Source organism: Typopeltis vanoorti, chromosome 10 (assembly GCF_054136105.1).
Source record: "Typopeltis vanoorti isolate ZY-2024b chromosome 10, IOZ_Tvanoo_1.0, whole genome shotgun sequence".
Classification (NCBI taxonomy): domain Eukaryota; kingdom Metazoa; phylum Arthropoda; class Arachnida; order Uropygi; family Thelyphonidae; genus Typopeltis; species Typopeltis vanoorti.
This window is the reverse complement of record NC_143558.1, coordinates 8,497,931-8,517,684: the sequence shown is the minus strand read 5'-3', so window position 1 is coordinate 8,517,684 and position 19,754 is coordinate 8,497,931. Positions and strand designations below refer to the sequence as shown.

Sequence of the window (19,754 nt, the reverse complement as noted above, 5' to 3'; positions counted from 1 at the left end):
TGCAGTTCTAACTGCCTGATAGGGTTCAATCACTGAGACACTGTCTCAGGCATAACAACAAGGAAGACCTGGGATCCATAATCAAGTTTCAATCAGATAAGTGCTCAATAAAGACAGAGCAAAGAAGAATATTGCTTGCTTCCATCTTTATGCAACTTATATAACTTCCAGATGTGGTCTCTTGTTCACAATCTTTTCACAATCCACTCAAATTATATTGCTTAGAATACTGCTCATATGTTTGTGGTGGTACACTTCCCTAAAAATTTGTGATGCTGTCCAGAGGAAAGCAATTTGGCTCATAGGTGATCCGTCCTTTAGGATTCACTTTAACCTCTATATCAGAGAGGCAATGTTTCAGCACTGTCTATTCTACAGGCTCTTCAAAGGTCATTGCTCCCACTAAACTAGCAACCATCATGCCACTACTTTCTGTTGGGCCTGTTAAAATAACAGCAGCAGCTGCCCAGCATCTATTCAGTGCAACCACAGACACACAAAGCCTGCTGCTCCTCTTCTTTTTTTTATTCCATCTATCTCTGTCCTGTGGAACAGTCATCCTCAATGAGTATTCCCAAATAATTACAACTTGCTGTTCTTCAGAAAAAACAAAACAAAAAAAGTCAATAAACTTTGCCATGTGATTACTTGGTAGTAAAAAGTACTAAATTAGAACTGCGGTGTCATCCGGCCATAACCTCTTTTTTTATGTGGCAAGTAAGAGGAAGAATGACTGTGGAAGATGAATCTTAATGAGTGATGATGGTCATGAAGTGACAGAAGCAGATACAATAGTCGAGTTACTGCTTTAACATATGTAACAAACACTAATGTGGGAACAGAGGTGGATGAATTGGAAGTTCTTAGGATAGGGTAAAAGTACAGGAAAAATTGGTCTAAAGGAGAATTCAAGAATGGGTGGATAAAAGCATGATACTGTATGAGAAGAAACATAACTTTGTGAAGGGTTGGTCTTGTCTTAGTATCTTTTTTTTATAATAGAGTAACAACAGAGCTGAATAAAGGAAATGGCTACACAATGATTCTACAGGATTTTGCAAAGGCATCTGACAGAATACCACATGGAACACTGTTACACAAATTAGAACAAATGGGGATGGATGTGACACTGGTTTTTTTGTACAAATTAAACTACTGTTTAATTTGTACATAAATGATATTGGAAATAACCTGAAAGGAAATATTCAGTTATTTGCTGATAATGTAAAATTAGGTCTTTATAAGAGGGTAGCTGGACAGATATCAAAAAGACGTATATGGAGGGGCAGAATCGAGGTGAAAACAGGTGACTAGTGGTGTGCCCAAGCTTCAGTGCTGGATCACTACTGTTTAATTTGCACATAAATGATATAGGAAATAACCTGAAAGAAAATATTCAGTTATTTGGTGATAATATAAAATTAGGTAGAGTAATAGTTAATCAAGGTGATGTGCAGAGCTTGCAGGAGGATTTAAATAGGATGTCAGTATGGACAAAAGATAATGGGTATTAGTTTAATGTGGAGAAATTTAAAGTTACGCATTTTGGGATAAATAGATTATAAACTGTGTATCATTGATGGTACTGCGCTCCAAGAAATGGTGAGACAGAGAGTTCAAGTTTAGAGGAAATATTGCTAAGGTTGCTAAGTTAGCCCATAAGATTACTTGGCTATTGAAGAACACATTAACAAGTAGAGATAAGGAAGTTGTTATTGCTCTTTATAAGACTTGAAATACATTCACATCTAGATTGCTGTGCTCAGATCTGGTATCCTGGATTTCTTGGGATGAGAAACTTGTGGAGAAGATTCAGAAGTGAGTGACCAAGATGGTGAGTGGTCTGTGGAATGTTCCCTATGAAGATAGATTGAGGGTGTGTGTATTGCAGAAGTTGGTTGATAGGAGAAAAAGAGGGGATGTGATAAAGTTGCTTAAAGGGTTGCCTACAGAATTGTTTCAACACTTGGCTGGAGTAGCCAGAACAATGGGATCATCTCTGGAAGTTGAATAAAGCTGTGGTTAGTAAGAGGCATGAGGACTAGATTTTTTGCTTGGAGAGTTGTGAATGAGTGGAATAGGTTGCCAGAGTCAGTTGTGAGTGCTTCGTCTGTTAATGAGTTCAAGGAGAGGTATGATAGAATGTGGATAGTTTCAGTCTCCCATGATGTCTTCAGACTCCATGGAGGTGCCTGTACAATAATAATAATAACTTTTAACTCAATCTTCACCTATATCTCACACATTCACTGATGTGCTTATAAGTCCTTTGACTTCTCATGTATGCAGTCAGCATTAAAAACTGACACACACACACACACACACACACACACACACACACACACACACACACACACACACACACACACACAATCCTGTAAAATCTCTTCAATCTTTCTCAGCTCAGCTATCAGCTAATGCCTTTATTTCCATATAGAGAGTGGGCAAAGCTTTTTTTTAACCCTATCTAACTTTTGGAGACTGAGTGGGCAGTTCAGTAGTAGCCAATCAGGGATAGCTGGCCCATGACTATCACTAATTATAAATGGCAACTGATGAAGAGACAGGAAAACAAGTGCTGCCATCTCTTGGTGCCTGATCCTAACAGTATATGTTACTGTCTGAAATGTGGGTTCTAGGGTTGATTTTCTTGAGTTTATGGGATGAAAAACTCGAGTTTCCAAAAGAAAAAGCCCATTTGCTTACGCCAGAGATCAACTAACTTAGGAATCAGTTGAAGAGAGGTTTAGAAAAAGTTCTTCCATTCAGTGACTAAGTCTATTGAACTCAAGTCTATCTTCTGGCAGCCTAGCAGAGAGGATGCAAGTGCCACTTCCACTGAGCCACACAGGTCATGTGGTCAAATTCATGCACAATAATCTACATGTGGCATGGTCCAATCAAGGCAATGTATGGTAGTACAATACCATGACCAGATAACCACTTCCTTATCTCTACTTGTTAGCATATTCTTTATCACAGGAGTAATGTGCTGTGTATTCTCACTTTCCTTCTCTGTTGCCATCATCCTTGGATCATAGATCTAATCCATCTTCTAGTGCATAGTTCCACTAATACAGTATGCAACTCTTATACTTCTATGCTTCAAAGCATAACCTTGTTCTTATTAACATTAAAATGTCCTCGACCCACTCAATCATCCATCCATCCAAGTTAAAAGCTGTTTTAATCTTCCTGAAGGAATAAGGAAGTAACATCACTGCTTATATCTCTCCTCAGCTTTGCATCATCAGCAAACAATTCAATATTCTCTCTCTCAATCCATCTGCAATATTAACAAATACTCTGAGAAAAGTAATCCAATAACAGAATCCTATGGAACACCACTCATCACCCCACCCCCATATACAACCTGTTAGTAATTATGCAGACAATCGATTCCTCATTTATCTGACTAATTATTATCAATTGCCACCTCCCTCAGCTTGTACTAGCTTGCAGTCTATCAAATAACTTTGCTCATTACCCAACAATCATCACTTTTTGATAAAATAAAATATTGTTTAAGCAAGGAATATTTTTGTAATATTCCTTCCCTTGATTGTGGTCCCTGCATTCTGTTTTTGAATAATAAATAATGGATATTTATAATGAATAATACTAATAGGATTAAATAACATATTTACCTGTATTTCCCATTACTTCATATAAAGCATAGCCTTCTGCACGAGGCCTAAGATCAATTTTAGTTTTGACTACTTCCAAAACCTGTAATACATGCAAACAGATAAAAGTTATGATTTGTCTTACTATTGAATCTTAAATTATAATTTTTCAAAGATTTCTTAATAATAAAAATGTTATAATTACTTACTAATTATATGAAGAGCCAAAGGCTTCAATTCGGCGACGTGAACATAAAATATATATTGAAGCCTTTGGCTCTTCATATAATTAGTAATTTATTAGGACACCTTCTTGGCAATTCTTATAGTAGGGTATGTAAGTTCTGTTTGCTACAAACTTGGTATTACTAGGTCTACCTACTCACTGATGAGACCGCAATAAAGGTTGAAACCAGTCTGGGTAGTGACCTTCTCTCATAATGTAGAACAGTAATACAGCTCCAAGGAGCTGGGTTTCACATTATGGGTAAATACCAAGAATAGTGAATGGAGCTTGCTCCAACCTTACTATGGTTGCCTCAGTGTTGCACTACCAAATGGGTTATGTGTTGCGCTATCCAGGTATTTGCTTATGCTTGGACTCGCTGAACTTCATATAGTTTCTATATTCGACATGAAACAATATGGGATGTAATATCCCTTAACTTAAATAAGTTATAATTACTATTCATATTAACCTTTTCTCACAAGCATGCATACACACATACCAACAAATACAGTTGATAACACAGGCTTCAATGGCATGGGCCCTTATACATGGATTTTTTTTCAATAAATACATTGGAAAATTTTTTTTGAGATTTATGACAATTTAAAAAAGCTCGCAGATAAACCATATAGCCTAGAAATATCGAAAAAAGCAAGAAAAGGTTAAGTATGCTATGAATGCATAAAATATATGCGAATCTATTATAAATACAGTGGTATCTCGCTAATCCAAACCCTCCAGTAATCCAAATTGTGGTTTGAAAGAAAAAAAAGTTTTATTTATTCTTCTTCTTCTTCTCTTCCATCTAAGACGGGTTGTGTCTTCTCTTGAGCAGGATCTTCCAGTCTCCTCTCTTCCTTGCTGTTCGAAAAAGTTCCTTATACGTTCTGCATCCCGAGATGTTCTTTATTAATTTCAGCCAGGTAATTCTTGGTCTTCCAGGTCTTCTTTTTTCAGTTGGAAAAGTATTGATTAGGACGTTAGGAAGTCTGTCTGCATCATGTGTACAGTGTGTCCAAATCATCTCAGTTGTTGTTTTCTAATTTTTTCTATTATTGTCTTTTTATACAATAGTTCTTGTCTGACTGTGATGTTTGTTTTCTTTTCTATCCAACTTGTTCTATTTATTTATCTTAAACATTTCATTTCAAATGCCAGCAATTTTTTCTCCTCTCTTTTTTTTTAACTGTCCACGCTTCTGCTCCATAGATGACTGTTGGTATAATTATTGCTTCATATAATTTGATTTTGGCTTGCTTAGATATCTTGTTTGTTTTCCAGATTTTCTATAATTTTCCCATGGTGGTCCATCCTATCGCTATTCTGTGTTTGATTGTTTTGAGTTCATCTATTGTTTCTGTTAGTTTTGATCCAAGGTATATGAAGTTGTCTACTTGTTCTCCATTTAGGGTGGCTGAGATGGTAGTTCCGTTCCTCCCTATTTTCATCACTTTTGTCTTTTGTATATTTATTGTCATGTCATATGTTTTACAGGTTTTGTTTAGCTTGTTGATCAACTTTTGTAGTTCATTTGGGGTTCTTGCAAGAAGGACGAGATCATCTGCATATCTGATATTTATGTTTAAACCATTGACATTGATTCCAGGCTCATTGTCTATTGCCTTCTTTACAACTTCTAGATATATGTTGAATAGGCATGGACATAATGAGCATCCTTGCATTACTCCTTTTTGGATCTCTATGGGTTCTGTTGTGAGTGTGTCCTTTTTAATTATTGCATTTGTCTTAGAGTAATATTTTATCAGAAACTGTATTATATATTTGTCTATTGCTTTTTCTAGAAGAATTTTAAGAAGGATTTCTCTGTTGATGTTACCAAAAGCTTGTTTAAAGCTTTCGATAACAACAGAGATAATTACTGTTGTTTTTAATAATATGTTTAAGACCAAAATAAGCATAACTGATTATTTTGGTCTTAAAGGCTAGTTGTTATTGTATCTTGGGGAAAAATTTACTAATCCGAATGAGCACAGTTTTTATTAGTTCAGATTAGCAGTATTACTGTTCCACATTATGAGAGAAGATCACTACCCAGACTGGTTTCAACCTTTATTGAAGTCTCATCAGTGAGTAGGTAGACCTAGATAATACCACTGTAGTTAAAATTTATCAAAACTTATGTACACAAATGGTTACAGACCATACATGGTACCATTCACAATTGAGAGAAATGTAAACAAATGTAAAGATGCAGTATTAAATCATAACTGCAGAAAATTAACTATTATTAATTAAATTTATTTAATTAGCTTAAAAATAATGATTTTATAATGATTTATTCATTAGTGTATAGGCTAGGCTACCAAGAAGTAATCATATCAATTACACTAAGCTGCCATAAAGCAATCATACTGCTACTTCTTCATTATCAATGCATGAATCGTTATACCTGTAAATAAATATGAATTTCTTTTTCAGATAGTCATGCCTGTGACTAGTGGTGTGCCACAAGGATCTGTTCTTGGACCACTGCTGTTTAATTTGTTCATAAATGATATAGGAAATGATCTGAGAGGAACAGTTCATTTGTTTGCGGATGATGCGAAGTTGGGTAGGGCAATAGTGAATGCAGATGACGTCAAAATTTTGCAGGATGATTTGGATAGATTGGAGGTCTGGGCTAAGGAGAATGGATGTCAGTTTAATGTGGCAAAATGTAAGGTTATGCATTTTGGGGTGAAAAGATTGGCGGCAGTTTACTGCATTGGTGGAACCGTGCTCCAGGAAATTGATGAGGCACGAGATTTAGGAGTGTTGGTAGATAAGGAATTGAAATTTAGGGGACACATTGCAAAAGTGACCAAAACAGCTCATCAAATCACTTGGTTGCTGAAGAATACGATGACAAGCAGAGACAAGCAGGTTATTGTTCCTCTGTATCGAGCCTTGATAAGACCCCATCTAGACTACTGTGCTCAGATTTGGTCACCTAGGTTTCTTCTTGATGGGGAGGAGGTGGAGAGGATCCAGAGGAGAGTGACCAAGATGATAGCAGGTCTGTGGAATGAACCGTATGAGAACAGGTTGAGGATTTGTGGGTTGCAAAAATTGGTTGATAGGCGGAGGAGGGTAGATATGATTGAGACATTCAAATTACTGAAGGGTTTCTATAAAATTAATTCAGAAGATATTTTTGAGAACAGGGCTGGTTGTGGGAGGACTAGGGGACATCCATGGAAACTGGGCAAAAGTGTGGTTAGTAAAAGTGTTAGAGCTGGGTTCTTTACTTTTAGAGTAGTGAATGAGTGGAATGCGCTCCCTGAGTCTGTGGTGGATGCTGTGACAGTGAATGAGTTTAAGGCGAGGTATGATAGATACTGTATGAATGTCAAATAGTTGTGATGAATATGACTTGGGGCCTCCCTCGATGAGTCTAATGACTCCCTGGAGTTGCCCGTAATAATAGTAATAATAATAATAATAATAATAATATCTTTTCATTTCTAATGTCTAGTGTTTGTAATAAGTATAACATGTACAGTATTTTGCATCATACAAGGCAATATTGATGTAGGTATTGAGAGATAGATGATTTATCTTGTAAACAGACAATATAAACTTATGGTATCGAAAAATGTAGTACAGTACTGTAAATGTATTTTCTCTTCATCATTTTCTGAATAACATTTTCTTTTCTCTAGCTTACTTCATTATAAAAATACAGTATATAATATAACATACAAAATACGTGTTATATACTGTATTCTTATAATATATTCTTACAACTGTTTATATTATCAGTAAGGCTTCTGATCAACAGTAAGCTATTAGTAAAGTTTTTGGGATATCAAAAGTTATATACTTGAATTTTCGACTGCATGGGGAGTCGGCTCCCCTAACCCCCATGTTGTTCAAGAGTGAACTCTATTTAGGATAGCTCTGTCTTCTGACTTTTTGGGAATGTATACTTATCATTTATTTAGGAATATATAATACACCTTCTAATCAAACAATTAACTATACGTGACACATTTTAAAACTATATGAACCATGACAGAAATTGCATTTTTGCTTTGTTATACTGCACAGTAACTGAAAGTATACTTCTCAAAGTAAACTATGAATTTTTTTTTTTAATTATTTACTAAATAAATTGAATCTATATGTAAGATTTTCGTGTGAATTTCATCTGCATAATATATGGATGAAATTCATTATTTAAAATGAAAAGTTTCTTAAACCTATATATTAAATCCTACAGTTTACAAAAAAATATTCTGTTCCCATTTCTCTCTACTCCCTCCCCACCTGCACATTAAGCTTAATGGACTGGACCATTAAGGTCAAGTAATCTGGCTTCTTGGCAACGTAATTAGTTCTCTCATAGGGTGGTTCATATCATATCTGCATAGTATATTGTTTTCCATTTTCCACTGCATGTATTCTTCTTGGCAGTTTGCCTGTTTATATCCTAGATAGGATTGAAACCCAGGTCTTTTCAACCAAAGGGCACTGTTGAAACTAATCATGCTATAGATACTCCCTCAAAGAACTGCATAAACTCATTTTGTTACTGTACGAGATAGAGTGAATCTGTTTACTTGTTTGAGCAGTAAATCTCTCTCTCTCTCTCTCTCTCACTCACACACACACACACACACACACACACACACACACACACACACACACACACACACACACACACACACACACACAGAATGAAAGCATTTTACTTACAATCACTAAGCTCATTCAGTTATTAATATTAATAGAAAATCTAAAATAATAATATAAATTTTAACAGAAACAAAACCACTGATGATTATACAGATTTACATACCAACCACATCTGAAAATGAAGAATTTTATGAGAAAATAGAGAGGAAACTGTTCAAGATATTGGAGGAGTGAATACAATTAATTATTATGGGTGACTGAAATGATAAAATAGGAAAGAAAATAATAAATTCTGTTGTTAGCCCACATTGATATGACATAAGAAATGACACAGATGATAGATGTATTGAATTTTGTTTAAAATTGATAGTTGTAAACACTTTATGGACAAAATGAAAAAGCAAGATATTATTATTATTCAGGCCTCCATGGAGTCAGAAGACTCATCGTGGGAGGTCCTTCCTAAGAAACACAAAGTCTATCATACCACTCCTTGAACTCATTGACCATTCTCGCTCTCACCACTCCATCAGGCAATGCATTCCATGGCTCAACCACCCTCCATGCAAAGAAACCACTCCTCACCCTCTTGCTCATAGTTTCCTTTCGTAACTTCCAGGGATGGCCTCTTGTCTTGGTCTGATCAGGATCTTATACAACAGAATGATAACTGTTCCCAGAATGATCCAATTCCCAGCTAACATGCAAGAACCTTTATACTGTACAAACCACAGTGTTATTTAAAGATATCTCATAATACCAAATTACTTATCTTTACTGCATCTAATGAAGTGGAGAAATTATGCTTAAAACTTATTAACAGAAGCACAAATACTAGTTTATTCAAACTCAGAGTCAACAGGCAATGTGCTATACCAGAATGATATTTGTATGACCTGAACTCATTGACCGTTCTCGCTCTCACCACTCCATCAGGCAATGCATTCCATGGCTCAACCACCCTCCATGCAAAGAAACCACTCCTCACCCTCTTGCTCATAGTTTCCTTTCGTAACTTCCAGGGATGGCCTCTTGTCTTGGTCTGATCAGGGTCTTATACAACAGAATGATAACTGTTTTATCTCTGCAGGTCAGTGTCCTTCTCATTATTGCAGCAATCCTCTGTGTTACCTTCGCCACCTTTGCAATATGTCCCCTAAATTTCAGGTTTCTATCAATCATCAACCCCAGATCTCTTGTCTCCCTTCTTCCTCCAGTATAACTCCTCCCATAGAGTATGCAGTGTCCCATCGATGTTTCCCAAACCTCAAGACCTTACATTTTGCTGCATTAAACCGACACTCCCCATTCATTTACCCATCTATCTAGCTTATTCAAATCCTCTTGCAGGGTTGCCGCATCTGCACTATTACTAATTATCCTTCTCAGCTTCGCATATCTGCAAACAACTGAATATCCCCCCTGAAATCCACTGACAATGTCATTCATATAAAGATTAAACAATATAGGTCCCAGTACTGAGCCCTATGGGACCCCACTTGTACCCCTCTGCTTCCTTGAAACTGCTCCACCATACACAACTCTCTGATACCTATCGGACAACCAATCCTGAATCCAGTTGACCAATCTGACATCCAGACCCATGTGCTGCAACTTAAATATCAGCTTATCATGTGGCACCCTGTCAAATATCTTTGCTAATTCTAAGAAAATTGCAGTATATGCCTTTCCCTCATCTAATGTTCTTGTAACTTTATTATAAAAGGCTAGCATATTGCTAAAACAAGAGCGCCCTTTCACAAATCCATGTTGACGCTCACAGATAACATTACCCTCATCTGCCCAATGCTGTATACGGTCCCTCACTACTTTCTCCAAGATCTTAAAACTACTGATGACACACAAACTGGTCTATAATTAGACACTTCCAGTCTGCTACCACTTTTATGCAATGGCACTATCTTACCTTCCTTCCATTCCATGGGCACCTTCCCAGCAGCCGGGCTTTCATTGAAAAGCCAGGTCAAAGGCACTGTCAGTTCCCCAATGGTATATTAATACTAATAGATAATGCATACTAATCAACTAGATTCTATTATGATCGATCAGAGATACAGAAATGGAATAACAAATGTAGAAGTTATGCTAAGTGCTGACTGTGGATCAAACACCACAGACTTATGAGAATTGTAATAAATATAAAGTTATAAGATAACAGATTTAGAAAATTCAAGTGGGATACAGCTAAATTAAATAACAGTACCACTAAAACTTTATTTCAGAATAATATAGAACAGGATATTGAAAAGAAATAAGACCACAACAAATGGATCAAGATAAAAGAAGCAATATTGATTGCAGCAGAAAAATGTATTGGAAAAACAAAGAGCAAATTTAAAAAATTGCAGAGATGACTGAAGAGATAACAGAACTAATGGATAAAAGAATAATATGGAAAAATAACCCTAATTGAAATGATGAATATAAAAGATTAGATAGACAAATAAAAAATAAATGTAGAGAAGAAAAACATAGACGGATCAATAATAATTGCTCAGAATTAGAGCAATTACATAAAGGAAATAAAATTGTATAGTTACATTCAAAAATATAATTTCATAATAACCAAAAGAAAATAACAAGCCAACAGTTAAAAGATAAGAATATTATTATAAATCCAGAAGACAAGAAACAAAGATGGAAGAAATACCTAACAGAACTGTATAATGGCCACAGGTCTGGCAAACCTATGTTCAGTGTTAACTGAAATAATCCAGGTATACTTAAGAAGAAATAGTAAGTGCAATAAAAGAACTACCTAATGGTAAAATGATGGGATATGATGAAATATTAGCTGAGTTAATAAAAGAGATAAGGGAAAAAAAAGGAAAGATTTTTTAATAGAAATAATACTACCAGACGACTTCATAAATCTATTTGCATTCCGATACCAAAAATGAATAATGCAACAGAATGAATACTATTGAAAATAATAAAAAAGTATTCTATTTTTTATTATTTTCTATAATTTTCTAGAATTAAATGACATATAAGTGAACAGCAAAAAGGATTCAGGCAAGGAAAAGTAAATTAATACAATTTATGAATTAAAAACTATTATTGAAAGATCAATAGAAATAAATAACACATATATGCTTTATGGACTTTCAACAAGCATTTGACTCAATAATATTAACTATCATTCAAAAATTGTATTTTTGAATGATAGTTAATAGAAATATGTTAAAAGTTTATTTTTCACTTGGTTAGAGTATAATAAAATTAGTTTAATCCTTTATCCAAGTTGTTGTATCACCTTACCCTAGTCCTGAAGATAGTTCAGGCGCAAACTTTGTTTGCTCACACTTGGATAAAGGATTAAACTAATTTTATTATATGTTAATAGAAATAGTTAATATTTCTATTAACTATTCTTGAATAGTTAATAGAAATATTAAAAGACATTCAAATTGATATCTCAGAATAATAATAGAATTATACAGGAATTAGAAGACACAAATTATAAAAGAAATTTATTATGAAACAATAGAATATCAAATGAGGAGTAAGACAGGGTATATAACATTCCCTATACTTTTCAGTATAGTTAAATGATAATGAAAGGATATGATGAAATTGAAATGGGAATAAAAATAAATGGCAATAGAATTAACAACATTAAATTTGCTGATAATCATAATGAAATCAAAACAGAGAGTTACAAAATATGGTTGTAATACTAATTAAAAAGAGTCAAATTATGGTTTAGTATTAAAAACAGCTAAAACCAAGTATATGATAATAAGAAAAACAGCAATAAAACATAAATCTAATAATATCAATGGGATTAATTCAAAATGTAAAGGCCAATAATCATCTAGGAGTAATGATTGCAGAAGATGGAACAACAGTTATGGAAATAAAAAAACAGATTAAAATAAGAATAATAAAATTCTATGCATGGTCCACACTGAATTATGAATGCGAGACATGGACATATACACAATAAACAATCAGAAATTGCAGGCATTTGAGATGGGATGCTACAGGAAAGCACTGAAGATTTCTTTCTTTTAAAGTTACACGGTGATCAGCATATTTGTAAATTTAGGGACACAAAAACACACGTATTGAACAGATTATTTTATTAATTACTAACAAAATAAAACTTGACATTTCGACCCTTGTATCGAGGTCATCATCGGAAGAATACAGGTGTATAAGGAACCAAGCTACATGTTCATGCCCTGTATACCGGTAAACTAAATCTACGTAGTCAATTAATCCTTTTCTCTAGCCTGACCTCTAGTGATAAAAAAAAAAATAAAATAAAAAAAAATAAAATAAAAAAAAATATAAATAAATAAATACAACTACAATGAACTGCTAAAGTCCTCATGTATTAATATTCTTCTGGATAGTTCTGATTGTTATAATATGATTTCTTTCAGTTGCTGTTGAATGTTACAAACACTTCACCAGGTTGTCTTCTTGTAATGGGCTTTTTCTATAGCTAGTTTAGGTTGTTATACAATTTGTAGATGGGTCCTCCACATTCTTGAAATGGTTCGGCCATCATTTTTGTTGAGATTTGGGTTGTGTTGAGCATTTCACGACTCTTTAAATTTTCTCTCAAACCATGTTTTGGTGGGGTGTAGGGACTTGGTATTTTTCCGATCAATTCTGTGGTATGTTTGGTGTGCATGGTCAGAAAGGTCGGTTTTTCCAAAATGGAGGTATTTAATGTCGTTTGTGTTCGTCTTGTCTGATTGAGATAGTTCGCCCTGTTTCCCCTATGTATGGTATGTTACATGTGCATTGTATTTTGTATACCCCTGGGTGGGCTAGGTGTGGAAGAAGATCTTTAGAAGAACTGAGTAGCTGTCTTAACTTATTTGGGGGTTTAAAGGTGGTTTTAATGTTGTATTTGCGTAGTGTTCTATTTTTTTTTTCTTTTTTTTTCAGAAATGCCTATAACATAAGGAATGGCAATAGCATTCCTGAAATCTTTTTTGTTCTTACTGGTATCTTTACGGAGGATCTTGTGAATAGTTTTTTTACTGTATCCATTTTTTACAAATGTTTGGTTGTTGATCTTGTATTCCTGGTTTAGAGCCTGTTCATTAGAACAAATAGTTAGAGCTCTGTGTTTAAGGGTGCTTATGACACCTAGTTTTTGTGATGGGTGGTGGTAAGAATTTTTGTGTACGTATTGGCCTGTGTGTGCAGGTTTGTGGTAAACTGAGAAGGAGAGTCAGCTAGAGGGAATACGTGTGACAAGTGTGTCTAGGAAAAGAAGAGAGTTGTTTTTTTTTCCATTTCAATGGTGAATTGAATACGTTTGTGTTGTTTGTTTAGGTGGCTAAGGAATGTATTTAGAGCTTCGCGGCCATGGAGCCAAATGGCAAAAATATCGTCGACTTATCTGAGCCAAAGTTTGGCCTTTAGACATGCTGTCTCTGGAGCATGTTGCTCAAAGTCTTCCATATAAAAGTTTGCTATTTGGGGGGAAAGTGGTGAGCCCATGGCTGTACCTTCTTTTTGAAGGTAAAAATTGTTTTGCCACACGAAATATCCGGAGCGGAGTACGTGGGCAAAGAGGACCGTGATGTGTGGAAATATGTTCTGTAGGAGCAAGATAGTGTCATTGATTGGGACATTGGTGAAAAGGGAAGTTATGTCAAAGCTGACTAATAAATCTTAGTCATTGAGTGTAATGTTTTTAATTTTATTAATGAAATGTTGTGTATTTTTTATGTAGGAAGGGGACTGACCTACCAATTCCTTGAGTGTGGCCACTAATTTTTTGGCTAAGTGATAATTTGGGCTGTCAATTTCTTCAACAATTGGACGTAGTGGTGTGCCTGGTTTGTGTATTTTTGGCAGGCCATAAATTCTGGGCGCACGGGCATAATGAGGTATTCATTTTTTTGTTGTTTCTTTGGACCATGTGTGGACAGATTTGATTAATTCAGTTGTTTTCTTTTTGTTACGTTTTGTGGGGTTGTAGTTTACCATTTGGTAGGTGTTGTGGTCCAATATTAAATGGTTCATTTTTTCAATGTATGTTGTACGGTCTAAAAGGACAGTGGCACTGCCTTTATCTGCTTTCATGATGATAATGTCTTGGTTATTTTTTAAGGATTTAAGGGCTAGATTTTCGGTTTTGTTTACGTTGGTGCTTAGTTTTTTGTTTCTGGGAATTTCTGAAAAAATAAGAGAACTATGCAAATACAACATTAAAACCACCTTTAAACCCCCAAATAAGTTAAGACACCTACTCAGTTCTTCTAAAGATCTTCTTCCACACCTAGCCCACCCAGGGGTATACAAAATACAATGCACATGTAACATACCATACATAGGGGAAACAGGGCGAACTATCCCAATCAGACAAGACGAACACAAACGGCACATTAAATACTTCCATTTTGGAAAAACCAGCCTTTCTGACCACACACTCCAAACAAAGCACAGAATTGATTGGAAAAATACCAAGTTCCTATACCGCACCAAAATCTGGTTTGAGAGAAAATTTAAAGAGTCATGTGAAATGCTCAAACACAACCCAAATCTCAACAAAAATGATGGCCGAACCATTTCAAGAATGTGGAGGACTCATCTACAACCTGTATAACAACCTAAACTAGTCATAGAAAAATTCCATTACAAGCAGACAACCTGGTGAAGTGTTTGTAACATTCAATAGCAACTGAAAGAAATCATATTATAACAATCAGAACTATCCAGAAGAATATTAATACATGAGGACTTTAGCAGTTTATTGTAGTTGTATTTATTTATTTATTTTATTTTATTTATTTTTTATCACTAGAGGTCAGGCTAGGGAAAAGGATTAATTAACTATGTAGATTTAGCTTACTGGTATACAGGTATGAGCATGTACTTGGTTCCTTATACACTTGTATTCTTCTGATAATGACCTCGATACAGGGGTCGAAACGTCAAGTTTTATTTTGTTAATAATTAATAAAATAATCTGTTCAACACGTGTGTTTTTGTATCCCTAAATTTACAAATATGAGTACTGAAGATTTCTTGGAAAGAGAAAAATAACTAATGAAGAATTGAAGTTAATGGGAACTAAATGAGCATTCGTGGAAGACATCTTATAAAAAGAAAGTGCAAGATGGCAGGCCACACACACACAGAGTTGGGTAAGAGAGTGATATCCTAGAAGAGGAAGGTCACTAGTGGTATGGGAAGGTTTAAATGGAGATGGAGATATTCAGTTGTTTGCAGGTGATGCAAAGTTGGGAAGAACTATGAGGAGTAGAGCAGATATTGGCTTTACAAGAGGACTTGAATAGATTCAGTGAATGGACATGGAAGCAGGGTTGCCAGTTCCATGTTGCAAAGTGTAAGGTTTTAAAATTCAGAAAACAAAGATGGGATGTAGTGTATACACTTGTATTGGATGAGGTGGAGGAAATAAGAGATCTGAATGTAATGGTGGAGGGGGGGATCTAAAATTTAGAGGACATATTGCCAAAATTGTGAGGACAGTACAATGAATTCTGATAATGATGCAGAGGACATCGAATTGTAAAAGTAAGGAGATTCTGGTTCCATCATATAAAGTCTTGATTAGGCCACATATGGAATACTGTGGACAGATTTAGTCACCTGATTTTCAAAAGGATGAAAAGGAAGGGATTCAGAGGTAACTCACTAAGGTGGTTTTTGGAATGTTACGTATGAAGAAAGGTTTAGAAGGTGCAAGTTATCTAGTGGATAGGAGGAGAAGAGATGATATTATTATTATTATGTGACACCTCTAGGGAGTCTAAAGACTCATCGAGGGAGAGTATGCCAACAGCATCGAATGATTGATCCCCTTCCAACTACTAACCGCGCTCAATATTATTATTATTATGACACCTCCAGGGAGTCCAAAGACTCATTGAGGGAGGGCACCAACTCCACAACTCTCCGTCTCCACTACTCAATCCACCAACTACACAAACGCCATCTACCACCACCACCACTAGTATTTTCACAGACAATCACAAACATCCATGTCGGAATTCGAACTCACAGCCTTTTGGCTTGAGAGTGCATACGCTAACCACTCAGCCAACCAGGCTGGCTATGACAGATAAAGATGTATAAGTTGGTAAGGGATTCTTATCAGGTTAATGTTAAAGAAGTTTTTCATAGAATGGTGGGAGAGATTTAGGAGAGCAAGAGGCCATTCCTTGAAGCCATATAAGGAGGGTGTGAGCAAGGAGTGAGAAGCAGGATTTTTTGCATGGAGAGTGGTGAATGATTGGAATGCATTACCTAAGAGTGTGGTGTTGCAGAGAATAATGAGTTTGTGTGTGTGAAAGAGGGGCCTACCATGATGAGTCTTTGACCCCATGGAAAGGCATTTCCACATTAAAGCTTTTTGCTGGCCTTTCTAACTCATGTTCTGATATAACACACACACACGCTCCTGATTGCATTCCTCTTGAATGTTTCTACCACTGTGCTATCATTGCTTGTTTCATTTAGCAATATTTCAAAGTAATCCTCTAGACATCTAGAATATCTACTTTCGGTTTTCATGTCACCTTCATCATTTAATTCCTTTTTTACAGTATTCTTTTCTTCATTTTTAACTTTTTTTTTTCAATAGTCTTCAGAATATTTTGCCACCTTCCAGATATTTATTTTTGTATGTTCTTACCAAAGTCCTCCCACAATTTTTGTTTAGTTTTACACAGCATTCTGCTTTCTTACATTTTTCTTAGCATTCAAAACACAAGTTGACTTACTTGATAGGCACTTTTGATAGCCTTTCATTACCTTAACTGCCTGAGTCCACAAAGAAGTTGGTTTTTCTCTCCTTGCAGACAACCTCAGCAGATAACTCTCTGGTTGAATCAATGTTTTCTTCAGGATTTGCCACTGAATCTCCAAGTTTTGGTTCTTGTTTTCAAACTTAAACATTTTTTTTTTCCCTTCTTGAAGAACATTTGTGTATTTGAGTCTATAGTTTCCTCTATGAAAGTTACTCAACTTTTTAAAACTTCTTTAATACACTTTTCTCATGTCCTGAATAGAAATCCATCAACCTTTTTTTCTTTTCTGTCAGCCTTCTTTAATGACAAAATAATTTTTCCATTCTTCTTTATTAGAACCCGGGACTGTAGGCACAAAAAAAATTCATTATTCAATTCTTCCTCCTGATATTTGTCCACATCACTCTACTTGATATTGCCTGCTATTCAAGTATCCTGGTATTTAGTGTTGAATACTATAGCTACTCCTTTCACCTGATCATTTTTGCCTGAATGTAACATCTGATATTTGTTGCTTAAAAGAACTTACACGTGTTAGTCTTCTTTGTTTTGGTAAGAACTATTACGTGAATCCGGCACTTATCCAATGAAGCTGGTAGTGCCAATCTTGAACTTTGTTGATGTTGAGTTTAGGTTTGTTCCAGCAGATTTTTGCTATTCACTCAGTTCCCTGAGGAAAAACATGGGCAACACTTAAGCCACGGTGAAATTATATTATGTTGGCTTAGGTTTTGCCCATGTTTTGCTTTAAGCCAACAGGAATATAATTTGGTTGGCTGAATCCCAAATTATCAGCTCATCCTCATTTGTTCAGTATCCAGGTGGTAGTTAGATATTAGGTCATAAGTTTTAATGGAGTATGTGTACTAGACATGCTTATAGATACTTTCTTGACCTTACACATGTAAAAAAAATATAGAATTTTATTCAAAAACTCCAATATGTTTCATCCAATGTAACATGGATATCATCAAGGAGACAGACTGGTAACTAACCATTTAAAACAAGAATCATAAGAATGGATTATGAAGCTTGTGCCTACTAACTCATGTTTGGATCATAGCTGAGATGATATCATTACTATTAGAGTTCAAAAGAACAATTGTAAAAGTTGTGTAGATAAAAAAATAAATTAAAATAATAATTAAAAAAAACATTATGAACAATTAATAGTAATCATTTTCCAAGCAGACTGGCACACAATTCGAGCAGTTAAGCTTCAGACAATTTTGTAGTGTCTCACATGTTTCAAGGAAAAGATGATCAAATTTGAACCTTCTGAAATGAAGAATCATTGTGTGGTTCCAAAGAACTACATGCACAGTGCCAAGAGAATGAGAAACAAGACCAGACATCAGATTCCAAAAATGTAGTATTGTAATATTACAATGTAATATAATAAATAATAAAATTAATATAAAAATATAATATAATAATACACGAGGGACGTCCAGACAGTAAGTTACGGTTTTAAATATTTTCACTGCAGTGCTGCGATCAATGGTGCACACGTATGCTGAGTTTGTTGATTTGTTAACAAGGCATTTGTGCCATTTTCAGACATTCTTGCAGTGCATACGCTTCTTGGTGTGTGTGTTTATAATGCCTAAGAAAATCGAATCGCTCGCCACATGTAAAATCAATTCGAGTATGTACTGCCAAACCCTTAAGAAACTGTGTCGTTGATCCAGAATAAATGATGTAGCATGCTTACCAAGGGTGTTGTTTTGATTTATGATAACATCTGCCCACACATGGCTGGCATAACACAACAACTTCTCACCACCTCAGGCTGGGAACAATCCCCCCCATATAGTCCTGACCTTGCACCAAGTGACTTTCACCTGTTCACACATCTGAAATCTTTCCTTGGTGACCGGTGGTTTCAAGATGATGACGAGGTCAAAGAAGCAGTAAATACATGGTTTGCATCACAGGCACCAACCTATTACGACGAAGGTATACAACTCTTGGTGCCCCGTTATGATAAGTGCCTGAACAATGGCAGAAATTATGTAGAAAAGTAGTGAAAAATGTCTACTTTAATTTCCAATAAAGTTTTTTTTGTAAGTATATTTTTGTTTCTCTGACAGTCCATCAGAACTTACTTTCTGGAAATCCCTCGTATAATAATAAAATTAATATAATATAATAAATAATAATAAAAAAATGCAATATTAGATTCTAATCAAAGTAGAATGGCCGGTCTGTCCAAAGTAGCAATGACGACATGAGCATGGTACCTAATACACACCTGGTAAGGAGAGGGGTGGTAACGTATCTTCTTTTAGATGGTAAGAAGCAAGACAGTTTCTGAACTGGTTTGAAAGGAGTTTGTGAAGAATCCATGCTATTTGTTCTGAGATTCCTTTAAGGTAGGATAATGAAATTCTTTTCACATCAGATTGTAGTCTGGTAGACGGATGATAACTATCAATTTTTTGAATGGCAGTTTTAGTTGTATCCATTATACATCAGATTGCTTTTAATTTT

At 35.2% G+C, this 19,754-nt stretch overlaps 1 protein-coding gene across 3 annotated transcripts in view; it reads right to left on the bottom strand.

The window, feature by feature from the left end:
• Myo81F (unconventional myosin 81F) overlaps positions 1–19,754 on the bottom strand; it is a 454,212-nt gene that overhangs the window by 46,874 nt on the left and 387,584 nt on the right. For all 3 annotated transcript variants that reach the window (XM_090398885.1, XM_090398887.1, XM_090398886.1), the window contains one exon: positions 3,648–3,729. In XM_090398885.1, coding sequence (XP_090255011.1) covers positions 3,648–3,729 — 82 coding nt within the window. The remainder of the gene's footprint in view (positions 1–3,647; positions 3,730–19,754) is intronic.